Genomic DNA, 18,593 nt, shown 5'->3' on the forward strand with positions numbered 1-18,593 from the left:
GGAGAGGAGGCAGGGCTATATTTGGAAGTAAAGGTGACATGAAACCAAAAGACTTAAATTTTTAAAAAGATTTTCTTAAATAAGAATTGCTGAGTGATGGAAGAAAGCATATAGATAAGTAAAAAAATTAAATTGTAACACACATTTAGGAAATTAAAAGACTATTGTGCCCATGCTCCCAATGTAATAACAAGGAAAGGAGTAACCCAACATTTGTGCTATTTGGCATTCAGAATTTGGTTTCAAAAATATCTTAAGTACAATTTGCCTAGTTCTGCAGTCTTTTATTGAGCTCACCTACACATAATAGATCTTCCTGGGGGGAAAGAGCCACAAAATTGAATAGAGAACTAATTGTTCAGAGGTGAATTAAAGACCTTTTGATTGAATGTGGATTGGCTTTGATAATGAAATAATCATTCTAGAAAAATGATGCCTTGGAGACCCTCCATTTCTCTCTGCTTCCTAGTCACTTTTCTGAATCTTAATTGATTCCATTTGAATCCTAACCCAATTATGCTGAAGCAAAGCTGGGTGATGGGGCAAGGTATCAATCATCTTCTGTGGAGAGTCTGGTTTAGAAGATATATTTATCTGTGGAAGTGAATTTTTCAATTCATCCTCTGCATATCCAACTGTGTTGTGCCCTCCCCCATCCATTAAACTATAGACTCCCTAATGACTCCAAAATCAAATCTAAAATCCTTTGTTTGGATTTTTAAAGTCCTTCATAAAGGGGCCCCTTCCTACCTTTCCATTTATCTTAGATCTTACTCTCCACATACTATACAGTTCTTTGCTAGACTCCTTGCAGTTCCTTCAAGGAGACATTTCATCTCCCAGCTTCATGCCTGGAATGTTCTCCCTCCATCTTTTCTCCTCCTTCTGGCTTCATTCGAGTTTCTGCTAAAATCTGACCTTCTCTAAGAAGGCTTTGCTAGTCCCTTGCACTAGTAGTCTCTTTCTTAACTCCACTTTACCTTGTATATATCTTATATGTATGTTATTGCTTGCCTGTTACTTCCCTCACTAAAATGTAAACTCTTTGAGGGAAAGAACTGGTTTTGCTTTTCTTTCTATCCCTAGTGCTTTAGCACAGTTTATGCTCTGTGCTTAATAAATGTTTGTTGACTCATTACAGCCGCCTCATTCATTCTAAACTATCTTTACCAGTATGGGCAGCAAATGTCTACATTATGTAATGGAAGAATTAGCTGGTGGTAAAAGGGATAGAGGAGGGATGGAGAACTCCCCCTGAAAGCAGGATCCAGGGGAGGCAGCTGATGTTTAAAGTTGAGAGAGAGAGAGAGAGAGAGAGAGAGAGAGAGAGAGAGAGAGAGACAGAGAGAGACAGAGAGAGACAGAGAGAGACAGAGAGAGAGACAGAGAGACAGAGAGACAGAGAGAGACAGAGAGAGAGACAGAGAGACAGAGAGAGAGAGACAGAGAGACAGAGAGACAGAGACAGACAGAGAGACAGAGACAGACAGAGAGAGAGAGAGACAGAGACAGAGACAGAGAGAGACAGAGAGACAGAGAGACAGAGAGAGACAGAGACAGAGAGAGAGAGAGAGAGAGAGAGAGAGAGAGAGAGAGAGAGACAGAGACAGAGACAGAGACAGAGACAGAGACAGAGAGAGAGAGAGAGAGAGAGAGAGAGAGAGAGAGAGAGAGAGAGAGAGTAGCTTCCCCCTTCATCCTTCCTTCCTCAAGCTATGGCTGTTCTCACAAACTGGCTCTTGACTTCCCTCCACTACTAGAGCAAGTCACTTTCTTCTCAGGGAGATTACTCTCTCCCTCAAGCTGTCCCACTCACACTTGAGTGACTTTGGGGAAAAGACAACAACTTTATTATAAACTAAGTCAACTAGGGTAACACAAAAAAATGATTGGCAAGAAGGGAAATGGTGAGGAAAGAGGGGGGGGAGGTGTCCCTTCTCTAACTACCCCCTTTTCCCTCCCTCCTCAAGTTTGGGGAACTCGGGCCTTGGCAGCCTGTGCCCCCTGAGAAAGAGTCAGGTTTGAGTGGCCCTGGTCTTGGTCCCCTGGCCACAGTTCAGACCCAGGGCACCAGGAGCTGTGAGGTAAGTTTTGACAGAGGCTCAAATGTCTTCTTCAGCTATAACTCCAGTTGGCAATTAGTGTAAGGGAAGGATGTCCCGTCACCAGGAGAGGAAAAGGTGAGTATATTCCCAGAAGAAAGGCTTGGCCAGACCTCCCTCCTAGGCTTCTCAAGGCTGAGAGAGATCTAACTGAATCTGTCAGAATTTTCTGGCTTCTCAACATTCCAGACCTTCTGTGGCCCTTTCCCCGTTGAGGTGAGCAGATCCAGCAGCCCTTCAGGCTGCCACTCTTCCTTGAGTGCAAACCCTCTGTCATAATTATCTGATGTATCTTGACAGATAGATCTCATCTAAATGTGGGATGCTGTACTTACTTTGTATTATATGAGTTTTTTGTACTTCTCCTCAAGAACTTTTTGTCTTCCCACAAGCCTTTGCTTCTCTTACCCATCCTGCTCAAACTACTGAAGTATATATCCAAGAAAGAATATCAACTGGACTTCCTCAGTTACAGTGCCAGCTCTTGCAATCCATGACCTTCCAGATCCAGCTGCCTTTGAGCTGCTGAAGTGCTAAGTTTTTGATAATGGTAGCCATTCCCATCATTAGGCTATTGGCATATTTCCAATGATTGTTTAGTTCACATTCTTAACAGTCTCATCCTTTCTATCCCATTTGTTTCTTCTTTGGTCAGCAGCAGGAATCTTTCCACTCATGGTTCTGGGCTGGTGTCTGACTGCGAAATGCAGTATGCTGTTCTTCCTTATTCTGTCCCTTAAACTTGATAAAGTCATCTCTATTGGTGTTTTTTTAAGCTTGGTCTTACCATTTTCATAAAAATTTTAAAAAAAATGCTTATCCATCCCCTTCTGATCCACACAGAAGATGAATTCTTAAGTTCTCCTACTCCCTTTTTATAAATTATTCAAGAGATCAGAGTAGAAACTTTGTTACTCTAGTTTTACAGCAAAGTTTATAAATCTTCTCACCACAGTATCTGGGATTCCTTTCCATTTGGTACAAATAAATTATTAATTTATTGCTCATCTAAAAAGATATTTAAAGAATTAAATGCCATCTATCATAAGAAGATGTTTATAGAATCTCATATGCAAGATCATATATTAACAGGCAAAGGATCTATTATTTCATCAATGTAAAGAATTCCTAGTCTACCCCTCCATCAAACATGTATGATATAATAGTCAATCTTTGGGAGTCCTCTGGAACATTAAGAGGTGAAATCAGTTTCCCAAAGTATAACAGCAAACATCAAAGGAGGAATCTGAACTCAAGTCTTTCAAAGTCTAAGCCTAGTATTCTATCCACTATGCCCTGATGCCTCTGTATTATATAACGTGTGTGTGTGTGTCTGTGTGTGTGTGTGTGTGTGAGAGAGAGAGAGAGAGAGAGAGAAAGACCAGAGCAAAGTAAACACTACAAAACCCTCTCACATTTTGATTATTCTTACTATACCTTAAAGAGAGAAGAAATAGACAAGAGGGGACTTTCAGTTAACTTTCATCTTTGAAGAAATCTGTGTGAGGCACTCTGTGAAGACTAAAAAATTATTTTCTGATGAGACTTGGACAGTAAATTGTCATGGAAAAAGATTGTGTAAGAGACTAAGGTTAACTGTCATGCAGGAAAAGTCTATGAGGGACTTAGACAGTTAATTGTCATCTTTGGAAAAGTCTGAAGAGATGAGAATTGAGTTGAAATGCCATCCTGAAGAGGAAATGAATGAGTTGAAATCTTTTTTATCCCCGATGAGAACTAAACTGTTAGCCCTTATTCTGTTGAGGAGACATTCTAAAAAAAAAATTCCTGAGAGTCTTTGCCATTCTAGGAGGACTTGACTACTGAACCTCTGTATCCCAGTATTTTGGAAGAGTTTGGAGTTGCAAATAATGGTGAGAAATTGATGCTAGATGTGACCAGTTTTGCAAACAATCCAGTGCCAAGGGAGTTATGTCTCTCCATCCTTTGGAACGACTAGTCAAATTATAGAGCCAGTAGCATTAATGTCTCTTCTAAATCTACAAGCTATGTGGGCAAAGAAGTTTTCCTGGTTTTACTGGGGGGGTCTCCGCTCAGAGCTAATTGATTAATTAATGAGAGAGATTTTATATTTTAAGTTCTTCCTAAGGACATTTCCATTTATAACTACTAGATGCCTCTGAACCTAGTGAGAGAATTAATATGGTAACAAGTCACATAGCTGCCTGAGGAGTGGGTGTTTAATGTGTTCTCTTTGAGTATACCTGAGAGCTGTACCCTCATACTCTGTCACTCATACCTGCAAAGGGATAAAAGATAAAAAGATATTTTTTTTAATTTTAAGAAATAAAAAGATAAAAGATCTACAGATAGGTTTCTGAATTAAAGGCCCAAGGAATATTTTAAATGTGGAGTAGTCTTACCACCAGGGAGCACAGTCTGCAAGTAAAAGGAGTTGCTTTTTTTTTGAGGAAAGAGCCCAGAGAGGCACTACACTGTGTGTGCATATGTATGTGTGTATGTATACATGTGTATATATGTATTGTCTATATACATACATATTCATATATACGTGGATATATAAATTATTTTATATAAACATAGACATACCTTAATACATAATGAATAAAGGGCCAGTTCAAAGACAGGATCCCCTGGTCTTAAACTCTGACTCTGATACACTGTCTATGTGACCCTAGGCAAGTCATTTGACTTTTCAGTGTTCTAGGCAATTCTCTGACACTGCAAGATTCAGACCGCTTGTTAACCTGAATTGGTAGTGGGAGTTGCCTCTTTGGAATCTTGATACACAGATACACAGGTTTGAACAAAAACAAAAAAGGGGGGCATGTGTGATGTGTATATGCCATGTTCTGATGCATATTTTGCAACAAGATGTTTTCTCTTTGCCAAAGTACTGAAAATATCACCAACTTGACTTTGTTTTACTCCATATGCACCTCAGGGAATAAGGAAGCAAATGAAAGTTCCTTGCTGATCTAAAAGCTAGATGATTTTTAGCAGGCTCTACAACCTGCCCTACCTTGACAAAGTAGAAGTAAGGTAGCCATCCAAAGAGAAGGACCATTTTTAAACTTTTCTTTTTTACTGAGTTATCATGGCAAATTATCTGGTGTAGCAAGGTGGAGGGATGACAGGTAATGGCCAGTCTGCCCCTCGGGTACCTTCAAATGCCAAGAGAAAACAAGGAAGGGCTCTACCATGTTGGGTAGACCTCCTGAGGTGAACTTTGGAGAGGACGTCAATGGGATGGGCGGTATGGATCATTTGTAATCTGCATCCTAGGTGGGGACTCTGAATTGATGAGAACACAGATCTAGCTAAGCATTTTAGAGAACTTCAGGAAAGGAAAATGGGAAAACTGGGCAGAAAATGAATGGATTAATAATCATTATGGTCTTATTGTTTTTAATCATGGCGACTGTATAATATATGTCATTATAAAATGAGCCTTATGTATTTTAGAAGTTGCTTTCATTATCAGAGCACTCAACTTATACCATATCATGGAACATGCTACAATAAGACATTGTACTTCTCAATTTCTTCATGTTGAAATTAAATTTAGTTTCATCATAGAGCACCTGTGTCCTCACTGATACAGGTCTAGCAAAATTCAATACTGATAAGATAGTGCATTCGAATAACTTCAAGTGAAGCATTTCTGCAAATGAAAGAATGATAAATGACAAATATGTGCCATCAACTACATTTGTATTCCTCTACATGAATATACAAAGTACTTGACGTGTATGTTAATGGATACCTAAAACCCCAATGGCTTCCTGATAAGTATTCCCAGATAATAGGCCATAGAAGAGTACTGAAGAAAACAAAACTATTTTATGAAACTGGTTTCATTTTTAAGTTTCCCAGAAGTGTATTTTTGTGAAGAGAAATGCAGATACATATATGTGTGTATATGCAAGCATGCATATAAATGTATATGCACAGATATATACATGTAAGCCTACATATACACATATACATGTGGGTACATTTGCCTGTGTAGGCATTGTATCTATATATGTACATATTTATGCATACTCCCATGCAATGTCCAAACAGACTCTGTCCTAGAAAAAAAATCCATCCTCACTCAATTGACTGGTGTTCCCAAGTGTGTTCTAATCCTTTATCCTTGTGTCCTTTCTACACAAATCTAATGGAAATGAATGTTTACAATGGAAACAAATGTTTATACCACCATTGACAACTTCTACCAACCTTTAAATGTCTACTTTTCTCTCTTAATTTCCCATAATTCCAGTGTAACAGATCTGAATTCTTAAGCTTGTTCAGTTCTAATCAATAGGAGATATTTGTTTTGAAGAAATTTCATCTGACTAAATGTAACTAGAGGAAACATATTTTACATGCAGACATTTGTCAATTTTTAAATATAATGGGAGAATTTTAAAATGTTAAAACCTGTGCATACATACAGCCATGCACCTCTACATATACATATGCAATATATGAAGAGATATTTACAGGCACACATATGGATATGGATATATACACATATGCAGATTTTACCATGTTGTTTCCCTATGGAATAAAATTTAGGGATTCCCTATTTGCCTATAGCAGTGATGGCGAACCTTTTAGAGACCAAGTGCCCAAACTGCAACCCTCACACCACATGTGAGCCCCCTGTCTTACCTCAGACAAGGGAGGGAGGAAGCACTCCCTTTGGCTACTGGGCAGAGGAGTGGGTGATGAGAGAAATGTCTTCAGGTGCCGGTGGAGAAGAGGAAGGGAGCAGCCCCCTCTGGCACCCATGCCATAGGTTTGCCAATGCAGACCTATGGAATCAAACACAAACTCCTCTGTTTAACTTTAAATCCCTTTATGACCTGACCTCATATTATCTTTCCAGTCTTGTACATTACCCCTCAGCCATACTCTGAGAGACAGTCAATTTCTTCATCTCTTTGTTCCTCACATGAAGACCATCCATTTCCTTTCTCCTTGTCTTTGCAGTGGCCATCATCCATATATTTAATGTAATTCTTCTTCACTTCTGTCTCACAGAATCCTGCTTTTCTTTTGAAATGCAAATCAAGCACCCTTCTACTTGAAGCTTTCCCCAATCTCCCCAACTACTAATGCCCTCCTCTCCCAGACTATCTTGTATTTAACTATTTTCTTTTTATTTGCCTTCATTCTCTTTATTTTTATCCTGTATAACATTATGTAAAGTGTACATGTATATATGTATGTGTCTTTGTGTGTACATGTGTGTAACACATATTTTCTCCCCCGTTAGAATGAAAGTGTCTTGCAAGCAGGTATTTTTTCAGTCTTGGAATTTATTTCCCTTATATCTAGTACATAGAAGCCTCTTGGTTTTATCTATGTATATATATATTTGGTTTTCTATATATGTGTGTATGTATATATACATATATATACATAACCAGATTCCATTTTACCATATATTGTAAGAATTACTCTTCCTAGATATCCTTTCAGTCAGAAAAGATCAAATAACATATCTTAGAATCTAGGTTGGAAGACAGATTTACACATTTCTGTCCTTTTTCCTATCCAGTTTCCATCACTGCCACCCCCGATGTATGTAAAAAACTTCACAGTCTCTGTCCTATGATTTCAGTTGCAACCTGAGAAACAAGTGAGCCATGGTGGAAAGTGCCGAATTTGGAATTAGAGCTCTTTGATTCCTGTCCTGATTCCACCACACAATAGCTGTGTAATTTAGGGCAAATCTCTTAATCCATCTGTAGAATGAGGAGGTTAGACTTGGATCACTTCAAGTTCCTTCCAGCTCTAAGGCTTCTTTCATGATCACCAGAGAAAGGAGATGCTTCTTACATTCCCTCCCTTTTTCACAAGAGCAGTGAGCGACTGTCATGTCTAATTGTTGCTGCTGTTTTAGTTACTATTCTGAGTCTGATTCCGACTTCCCAGGGAATTGTGCTTCTCTCTTGTGTCCAGAGCACACTGTGTATTTAACAGCTTCTCACAATACTCTACACGTGTTTAGTTTGTCTCGGATGCAATATAGGCTTACTACACAACAGGGTGAAAGTCAAGAGAAATTCTAGGAACAGATTTTCACTTTGAACCAGGAAATGGGTTGTTTTCCTATTTAATCAGCCTCAGGAAGAAGAGAAATCAGTGTCATTTGGTGAGCTCATGTGACTGCTATTTGGTGTTGGGGAGCTTTTTTTGTTCACTGGGCATCTTGCCCAATAACTCAGCTACAGACATGCCCAGACACTGTCCTTTACACAAACATCTTCCATTGGTGTCACATCCAGAAAAAGTGACAGATCAGTCCTGATATTTGAAGGACTTTGCCTTGGTGTATAATCCATGACAGACACGAAGACCAAAGCATTTCCTGACTTCCTTTCCCCAAATGGTCCGCTGTTTTTGGTTTGTTTGGTTTGGTTTTTTTTTTTTTTAACCTGTGGGAACCAGTCTTTTAAGTGATTTCTGGAAACAAGCAATGAAAGCTGCCTGTTACATAGCTCCTGTTTGTCTCTCCCTATAGAGTTAAAATTGCTGAATTTGACAGTATAACAATGAACCTGATTAAGAACATGTAAAAACAAGTTTCTTGAATTACTGCTCAGTTCCTTATCTTTGTGTCTTTTGCTATGATATTATAGAGCTTGGATCATATGGAAAACTAAAATATTATGACACAATGACTGAGGAAGGTAAGAATAATTTTAGAATTGTTTGCTCTGGCTTTTTTTTTTCATTTTGGAGTGTCTGCTGCTCATCCATCTGTTTGTTATATTTCTTTTCTCCTTGCATGACTCCAGTGCCATCGTGTGATATACTATGAACCTCTATTTGCATTTCTGTCTTGTTTTTGCCATTGTGTTTCTTTGGAAGTAGAGGCATGCGGTACCATGGGTGATCATTTTCTTTCATCTAAACAACCTAAGCTATCCATTATTGTCAAAGATGCCCAAAGAAATGTTATATGTGTTTAATATGAACATGGGTACATAGGATTTTTGTTCTACAAGCTCTCAACCTCAAATGGCAATAAATATATCCATCTATGCACAAATATCCTCCTTTGGCACAGCCACTGAGGAGTGGAATATATGATATATGTGTGCTTTGTGTATGCAGTGGGAGGAAGTTAACTCGGAAAAATTTGCATGCCAATCTCCTTGCCAGACACTTCACCAGGTAGAGATCTTTTTTTTTTAATTTGCTATTGTCATCATCATTTAGTTTTTATTTACCACTGATGGGCCAGGCACTAATCCAGAGCACAATACATGGGGCACAACATCATTTTCCTGAAATTTATTTATCATCTACAATTAATTTGGGATTTAAGATTCCGTATTTATCCTGCCTCTTCGCTTTAAAAAAAAAAAAGGAAGAAAAAGAAATATTTGTGATTTTGAAAAAAAATGGTGGGGGAGTTTTCCCCCTTAATGTTCACAGTAAATGTTAAAAACAAATCAAAGATGGTCTAGTCTGGAAATCAGCAAATCAAATAAATGATAACATAAGCAAAAAAGTAGAAAGAAATGTGATGCTAATCCTGTTTTGTTTCTTCTGGTGGCCTTGATTGCTATAGTTTTCAAGAGACCTCCCAACTACTTTGTATGCAGAAGTCACATCATTTTATAGTATTTGGGAAGAAGAGGCATATTTGCTATCTTCTAGCATCTGTCCTTCTGGTTTTCCATAACACACTGGCGAGGCCATATTTTACAATTCCTCATTACTTTCCTTTGTTTTGCCCTCATGTAATTTAATACACTTCTACGTGATGTTTTCTAAAGCAACCACCTGCCATTAGGATGCACACCTAGATAAATCCCTGGTTAAAGTGGTCTGCTTCCAACTCCAGGAAACATACCTGCTGTAAATGGGGAAGTTATAGGTAAAAATTCCTTTAAAACCACAAAAGTTTCTTACAAATAGGAGAAAGAAAAGAGACCTTGGTACAAGACTTAGGAATGATGAGGCCTGGGGTTTTAGCCCAACTTCTAATATCAATATAACTTAGTAACCTTGGACAGGTCACATCCGGTCTCTGGGTCTCTTCTCATCTTGAAAATGAAAGGTTTGGGTGAAATGATTCCTCTCCAATCCCTTCAGTTTCTACTGTTCTGTAAGCCAGGAAAGAAAAGGAATAAAGATTTTAAAAAGAAGGGTTCTCTACCTGGTTTTTTGACTTTTTTACTTTCTTTTCCAACATTTGGATCCTTCTTTTCTGGTGACTCAAGAAAAGTTCTCCTTTGTGGGATCGCTTACCTTCCTCTCTCATCTATATTCTGCTTTTTCTCTCTCTTTTCTTATCTAACCCTCTACCATCTGTTATGAACTTGGTAACACAAGATCTCTTAGCACAGTCCTTTGTTATTTTCATCCCTCTCATACTTTCCTTTCCTTCCTTCTTCGTAAACATTATGGATTCAGCCTGTTCTCTCCTCTGCTGACTCTCTTCTGTTTTCCTCATGATATAGACTATCAAGACTCAAAAGAAGGAAATAAAGTCTACAAATTTAGTTCAGGGGTAGAGGGTCATTGGCAGAAAGCAATATGTTTCTCATGACCAGAAGAAAATCAAATCTAGAGGAAACCAGAGCTGGTCTTTGGCGCAATCGTGTAGTTATTTTCCCTTTAAGACTTCTCTTTAATATTCTTCTCTTGGAGGTCTGATGTATTCAACACCCAGTATGTCCCACTCACCACTGAGGTGTTAGCTGTTAACAGATTAAAGTACTAATAATACTCCTTAAACCTTTTAATAAGCAATTCTAAAAAAGATCAAAAAGCCTTCCAGAGCCAAAGAAAATAGGACCACAGAGGTAGCTAACTCTGATCCAAAACCAAGTGATGTGATTAATTGTAACAAGAACACAGCATGTTTATAGAGCTCAAAATTACCAATGTAATGCCAGCTTGATCTTTCTTCTGAATCTTGAATGTCAGACAAATATTGGGTATACATAGATTGTCATGTCCTTCCCTTACTCAAAAATCTTCCATGGTTCCCCATTACTTACCCATTAGTCAGTCAACATTTAGTGAACACCTGCTATGAGCCAGGCACTGTGCTAAGTGCTGGGGATACAAAGACAGTTCCTCATCCAAAGGAGCTCACAATCTAAAGGAGGAAACAACAAGAAAGAAAGAATATATAAACAGGATAAATTAGAGAAAACAGAGTGAAGGCAGAGGCATACATTAAGAGGAATTAGAAAGGTATCACAAAAATATTTTACATAATAATACATATAAAATCTATGTCAGATTGCTTACTATCTCAGGGAGAAGGGAAAGAGAGAGGGAAAGCATTTGGAACTCAAATTTTTTAAAAGAATCTTAAAATTGTTTTACGTGTAATTGGGGGGGAAATAAATACATATAAACCATCTGTATATAAAGAAAGGTTATCATAAAAGATGACAAGCAGGAGACAGGGATAAAAAGGGGGGGTTGTATTCCATGTATGGGAAGTAGCTAGTGAAAATTCTCAAAATCTAGAGATTTGGTGTGTCTTGTTTGAGGAAAATCCAAGGAAGCCAGTGGATGGGATGGGGAGGATTAAGCTGTAGGAGGACTGGAAATGTTGGAGGGGGCCGGGGTTAGGTTATGAATGGCTTTGCATGCCAAACAATTCTATATTTGATGGTAGAGGTGATGTGATGGCAAGCCATTCAGTGAATGGGAGTGGGGGCAGAAGGGAAAGATGGTCAGACCTGTACTTTAGAAAGATATTAATTTGACAGATAAGTGTTGGGTGGACTAGAGTGGGGAAGGACTGAAAGCAGGAAAACCAACCAAAAGGCTACCAAAAATAAGGTTCTTGTTCTTTTGCACAGTGTAGAAGACTATCCTCAGGCTATTTTCCCCCCTATTTTTCCAAGGTCTAAAAATTTAATATGTGAACCACTTATATAAAACTTCAAGGTTACTTTCCCCCCACATAGAAAGATAGCTAGGCAGTGGCTGACTATTCTCTGGGGGGAAAAAAGAGAAGCTCATTTTACACTTAAAAGTAAAAATTGCATATAACTTATTTCTTTCCTTTTGATGCTAAATTACCATGTGTTCCCTTGTTCTTCTCCTGGGATGCATTATGGGTATGGCATAGTGAGATGGGAAGAACACCGCATTTGAAGTCAGAAAACTTGAATTCAAGACCACTTCTCTCTCCCAAGTCCCAACATTCACCAGCTAGAAATTCACAGTTATGTGTACCTCACAATTTCCAAACTGATTCTTTATAGCAACTCCTTAGCAAAGGAGTGAGCCCCAAAACTAACTGCTTTCTTTCCCACAGGTGCCAGCTTAAAATCCAAAGATGTATGCCAGAACAGAGTCTTTTAAATAAATGTAAACAAGGTTTGGGACAGAAATATAAAGTTATTTCATCACCAAATGAATTAGCCTTTCTAAACCAAATAATTCTCTCCTAATTTATCTGTTTTGTAACTCTGGATCAGGTTGTCTTAAAGCAGGGCACATCTGTAACTGATGTCTGCACATAATTTCTAAATTAAATGACAAGGCTGTTACTACTGAGCAGACTTCCAATTTCCAACCCAGCATGCCCCTTCCTAAGTCAGAGACAATTGGTATCATTCCAAAAGTCTGGCGAGACAGCAAGGTAACTTTCCAACTTCCAATTATCAGAGCAGTGCCCTAGTGTGCCCAGAGAAGATTCTCCAACATTGCACTAGGTTTCCTTCGTTTATCATTTAGCGCATTCAATCCAGCTTGCCATACCCAGAGGACTCTCTTCTTCCTTCTGTCAACCTGAACAGATGTCCACTTAACAACCAGCTACAAATATAGTGGTAGTCTCTCAGTGATCAAGAATGACTATTGTCTTTGTGCAGTTTCATCTACTGATGTACCCTCATGTGGCTTTGGAGTCCAAAGGCTGAGGCGCAGAGTTTGTGGCACATGGGGCATGGGACTCCAGTTGTTATGGGGAGTGCGGTTGTGGCGCGGTGTCAACGTTCACGCACAGCAACAAGATGTCAACGTCGCTCATCTTCAAAGGTGGTGACGGCACGGTGAATGTGGGTTCGCCAGCTGCTTCTGTCAGAGGCAGCGAGTTCTAGTTGCTTTGGTGTCATGCCAGCCCACTTCAAGTTGGACTTTAGCTGATCCTTGAATCTTTTCTTTGGTTGGCCTTGTTTCCTGAGTCCAGCTGACAGTTCACCATAGAATACCTGTCTTGGTATTCGCTGTCCATGCAGATGACGTGTCCAGACCATCGTAGCTGGATTTTGAGGACCAGGACTTCGATGCTGGTGGAGTTGGCTCTGTCGAGGACTTCCTGGTTGGTGATTCAGTCCTGCCATCAGATCCTCATGATTGACCGGAGGGAGCATTGGTGGAATTGCTCCAGCTGCTTCATGTGCTTCCGGGACAGTGTCCATATCTCACATCATACAGGAGCGAGCTGAGGACCACTGCGTTATACACTTTGAGCTTCATTGCAGTGCTTACACCGCTGTGTTGGAGGACTTTGCAGCGCAGCCGCCCAAGTACCTGGCTGGCCTTTTGGGTCCTGGCATTGATCTCGTGGTCTAGGGACCCGTCGTTGGCAATGGTGCTGCCCAGGTACTTGAAAGTGTTGACCTTAGAAAGCTGCGTGCCATTGATTGTAATGCACGGCTGGTTAGTTGGCCTCCCTGGTGCAGGTTGGAACAGCACCTCTGTTTTGCTGAGGCTGATAGTCAGGCCAAACAGTTTTGTTGTGGTGGAGAACCTGTCCACAATGGTTTGAAGATGATTTTCTTGGTGGGCCATGAGAGCACAGTCATCTGCAAAGAGAGCTTCCAGGATGAGTCTCTCTGTTGTCTTTGTTTTTGCAGTCAGGCAGTGAAGGTCAAATAGTGAGCCATCCAGTCGGTATTTGATGTAGACGCCCAGGTCTAGATCCATCACAGCATGTCGTAATACTTGGGTGAAAAATAGGTTGAATAGTACCGGAGCAAGGACACAGCCTTGTTTCACGCCATTGGAGATGTTGAAGCGATCAGAAGTCTCTCCACCAGATAGGACTTCCTCTGTCATGTCGACATGAAAGAGCTAGATCAGTTTGATGAATTTTGCTGAGCAACCAAGCTTGCTGAGGATCACCCACAATGCGTCCCTGTTCACTGTGTTGACCGCCTTTGTCAGGTCTATGAAGACAATGTAGAGATTCAGGTTCTGCTCAAGGCATTTTTCCTGCATTTGCCTCACCGTGAAGACCATGTCGATGGTGCTGCAATCTGGTCAGAAGCCACATTGTGATTCAGGCAAGTTCTGTTCTGAAACAGATGGCAGGAGTCTGTTGAGTATAACACGGGCGAGGATCTTTCCGGCAATGGAGAGTAGTGAGATGCCTCTGTAGTTGTCACAGGCTGCTCATACGCCTTTGTTCTTGTACAGGGCTATGATGGAGGCATCTCTGAGTTCCGGGGGCATGTCTTCCTCTTCCCATATGCTGGTCAGCACTATGTGGAATGCCTGGAGCGCCTTTCCATTTAAGGCCTTGTACACCTCGGTTGGGATCCCGTCTTTACCGGGTGCCTTGCCTCCACTCATTTGTTTAATGGCTTTTTGGACTTCCTCTATTGAAGGAGGGACATCAAGTTGTTCAATGGAGCGGTTTTGGGGGATCTGGTCAAGGGTGCTTTGGTCGACTGAAGAGGGTCGGTTGAGAAGCTGACTGAAGTGTTCTTTCCACCTGTTGCTGATGCCTTTTTTATCTTTTATGAGAGTGTCACCATCAGAGGATAGCAAGGGAGTGGTGGTGGGTTTTAATGGCCCATAGACAGTCTTGAGGGCACTGAAAAATTGTTTGTAGTTTTTCATATCAGCATAACGCTGGATTTCTTCTGCCTTTTTTTCCCACCATCGGTCTTGCATCTTCCTGATCTCACGCTGAGCCGTGGCTTGGAGAGACTTGAATCTGTCCTTTTTAGGAGCAGAGTTTGGGTTATTTTGCCACTCCATAAAGGCTTTGTTCTTCTTGCTCAATAGGTCTTCAATAGCAGTGTTGTTCTTGTCAAACCAGTCCTGGTGGTTGTTTTGGGCCTAGGACTGCCTTTGATGTTTCCTTCACTGCGTCTCTGAACTGGTTCCATTTCTCGGTTGAGCTTCCAGTGAGTAGTCCCTTGGCAGACAGCTTGTTGTCCAGGCAGGACTGGAATGTTTGCAAATAAGATGGATCTCTAAGACTACTCACGTTGTAAAATGTGCGAACTGTCTGGGCGCGTTTTGGATGGCGAGGTGCAATGCGCATTTGAAGAGTCGCTCTAACCAATCAGTGGTCTGTCCAGCATTCAGCTCCTCTCATGGCTCTGGTGATCTTTACATCCTGGATGTCTCGCCAGCTTACAATGATGTAGTCAATGAGATGCCACTGTTTTGATCTTAGGTGCATCCACATTGTTTTATATTTGTTCGCCATTCTGAACACAGTGTTCGTGATGGTGAGTTCGAACTCTGAGCATTTGCTGAGTAGCAGTAGGCCATTGTTGTTCATTTTGCCCATGCTGTGTTTGCCGAGCACTCCTTTCCACCTTTCATGGTCCTGGCCAACACGGGCGTTGAAGTCTCCAAGTAGTATCAGCTTGTCATTTGTGGGCACTGAGTGCAGGATGGCACTCAGGTCAGAGTAGAACTGCTCGATGGTCTCCTCTGTGCTGGTCAGTGTAGGGGCATATGCGCTGATGATTATGGCATACCAGTCTTTGCTGAGAAGCAAACGGATCTTCATGAGCCTCTCACTGATGCCCACAGGCAAGTCTGGCAGCTGTTTGAGCAAACTGGTCTTGATGGCCAGGCCAACACCTTGGATTCTGCCTTCATTTGAGGCTCAGCCTTTCCAGAAGACGGTGTATCCAGTGGTGGGTTCACTGAGTGATCCCTCTTCTGGTAAGCGTGTTTCGCTTAAGGCTGCGATGTCGATGTTATATCGCACCAGTTCTTTACCGATTAGAGCTGTTCTTCTCTCATGTCTTGGGGTATTCTCTCTGTCAAGTAATGGCCTGATGTTCCATGCTCCTAGTAGGAGTTTCTTTGTAATTTTTCTTTGATTTCGACCGCTTAAAGGGGATGACCCTCCAGCCGCGGTGTGCTGACCGGGTGTTTGTAGGGCAGGCAATGTTTGGGACACCTTTTCTAGTCCCCTCCCTTGATTAGGGTGAGCAATGCTGTCCTAGAGAGGGCTGCTCAGTTGCCCAGGATGCTGCCAAACATCCCTGCTGCCCACAGAGCCCAGCGACCACTGGTCTGTGGGCCGCCGACATGCAGGATCGTGACTACAACTGCCAGTGGTCACCTCCACCTGTTGTGTCGCCACTCCCCCATCGCCGCAGGTCTTGAAGAGGGTGGACGGGGTCAGGATAGATGAGTGTGCACAAAGATACTTGTGCGTGAAAGAGATTTAAGTGGAAAAGCCGATGCACAGAGACAGTCCCCCTCTCTCGGCGTTGGAAGCCTGGGTCCAGTGGCATGAAAAGTCGTTACACCTGGAGACTTCCTCAGCTGCATTGGATGGCTGTGTTGTCTTTTGTGCTCCAACACGCCCTAAGCACTCCACAGTGCTTCGCTGCGTTGCCATCTCAGCCTTTGAACCTTCTTATTGGTTTCTTCTGTCTGTTCAGCCAAAGCAATCTTCACATGCTGGGTGAGCAAAGCCCTGGTTCACCAGGGGTCGACGACCCGATGGCTACCCTCACAAGGTTTAGCCGGCCTGTCAAAGCCATTGCCCAGGGTGTGGCCGCTGCCACATGCTAGCAGCTACTGGGAGCCACAAGTGAGAGCTGGGTGTCAGGTGAGGGTCAGAGGCTGGAGAGCTGCCCTAGGAGGGCACGACAAGCCCTCCATACCAGAGATACTACCCCTCCCTGAGCACCCCATACACCCCTACAAATATAACTGAACTGTTTTCATCAAACTGACCGGTCACTAGCTGGACACTGTATTATAAATGGAGTCTTTCAGCCTGCTCTCTGTGGGGCTGAATTGGAGGGAGATAGTAAATTGCAAATGTATCTGATTGTTTAACTAGATTGCAGGCACAGTGGACAAAGAGTTGACTTCAAAGCCAAGAAATCCTGCCTTTTCTGACATAATGGGCAGTGCGACCCTGGGAAATTATCGCCTATCAGTGCTGTGGGCTGAAGGTATCAAACTCAAGGTCTGTGGGCTGCACGTAGCCCACGACACTGCCAATGTAGCTAAAATAGATTAAAATATCATTGGGAAATACTTAACAAAATAAATAAAAAATATAGTAAAAAATACAAAAAAAGAGATACAATGAAAAAGAGTTACAATAAAACAGAGATAATGTTCATATACCATTTTCTAAGTCCATTTACAATCAGTAGGCATACTAAAGTATACTTTAGTGACCTATTTTCTATTTCAGTTTGACACCATTGCTCTAGGCAATTCTAAGTTCTTGATTTTTGGGGGGTCATGAGCCCCTTTGACAATCTGGTAAAACCTATGGTCCCCTTCTCCAGATAATATTGTTTAATCCCGGAAATAAAATACAGAGGATTGTCAAGGAAACTGATTATATTGAAATCATGTCTCAATTTTTTTAAACCCTTACCTTCCATCCTAGTATCAATTCTAAAATAAAAGCGTTGAAAGGGTATAATTGTGGTTAAGTGACTTGTGCAAGGTCACCTAGCTAAGAAATGTCTGAGATCAAATTTGAACCCAGATCCTCCTGACTCCAGGTCTGACACTTTATCCACTTGACTACCTACCTGCCCTCAAATATTTTTTATAAACACATTATAAACTTCAGGTTAAGAATCTCTGTGCTAAGACCGTGAGTTTCAATGAAGCTGCCACTATATGTAAAAAAGGAGTTTCTTCACCCCTGAGTTCTCTACAACTGTGCCAAAGAAATCATGGATCCAGCCCCAACCCTATTAGCTAAAGTATCTAATTAAAGGTAACTCCATCAGCTCTGTCAGTATACCCAAAGAGCTGTGTGCCAAAACAGCTACCAACTGCTGCTTTCCTGATATCAATCGTAGGATATCTTTTATTAAGAATCCTGCCTACCTTTTCAGACTTCATTGCACCTATTTTTTTCTTTTTATCACCAACAATAAAAACAGTCATTGAGAACAGAAAAACTAGCCCTAACAAATTTTAAAAAAAAAAGTCACTTTGCCTATACAGAAGCTGCTCCTTGACAGCAGGCTGCAAAGGATTGTGACTTTTTTTTCCCCAGGAGTCTTGGAACTGAAAATGCAAAATTGTCATTTCTAATCAAATTGGAGCACTACCTTTATAAAATGCTGCAAATCTATCATTATAATTGGATGTGGAGGAAGGACCAGAAGTCCACTGGAATTGAGAGAATTGGGGTTCAAGGGTGGCCTCAGAACACTTCCTAGCTGTGTGACCTTGGGCAAGTCACTTAGCCCCAGTTGCCTGGCCCTTAGCTCTTTTCTCTTTTGGAACTGATACTTAGTATGATTTGTCGCTTCCAGGGCAGAAGATTAGCATTTGGTTTTT

The 18,593-nt window shown here is 41.1% G+C and overlaps 1 protein-coding gene across 6 annotated transcripts in view; it reads left to right on the forward strand.

Annotated features, from left to right (window-relative positions):
* The window catches only part of SLC24A2 (solute carrier family 24 member 2), a 341,425-nt gene that overhangs the window by 221,322 nt on the left and 101,510 nt on the right, over positions 1-18,593 (forward strand). For 3 of the 6 annotated variants that reach the window (XM_056806669.1, XM_007498057.3, XM_056806670.1), the window contains one exon: positions 8,726-8,776. The exons of the other annotated variants lie outside the window; for them this stretch is intronic. In XM_056806669.1, the coding sequence (XP_056662647.1) occupies positions 8,726-8,776 (51 nt within the window). The remainder of the gene's footprint in view (positions 1-8,725; positions 8,777-18,593) is intronic. 6 annotated transcript variants of the gene reach the window in all.

This window comes from Monodelphis domestica, chromosome 7 (assembly GCF_027887165.1).
Source record: "Monodelphis domestica isolate mMonDom1 chromosome 7, mMonDom1.pri, whole genome shotgun sequence".
Lineage (NCBI taxonomy): Eukaryota > Metazoa > Chordata > Mammalia > Didelphimorphia > Didelphidae > Monodelphis > Monodelphis domestica.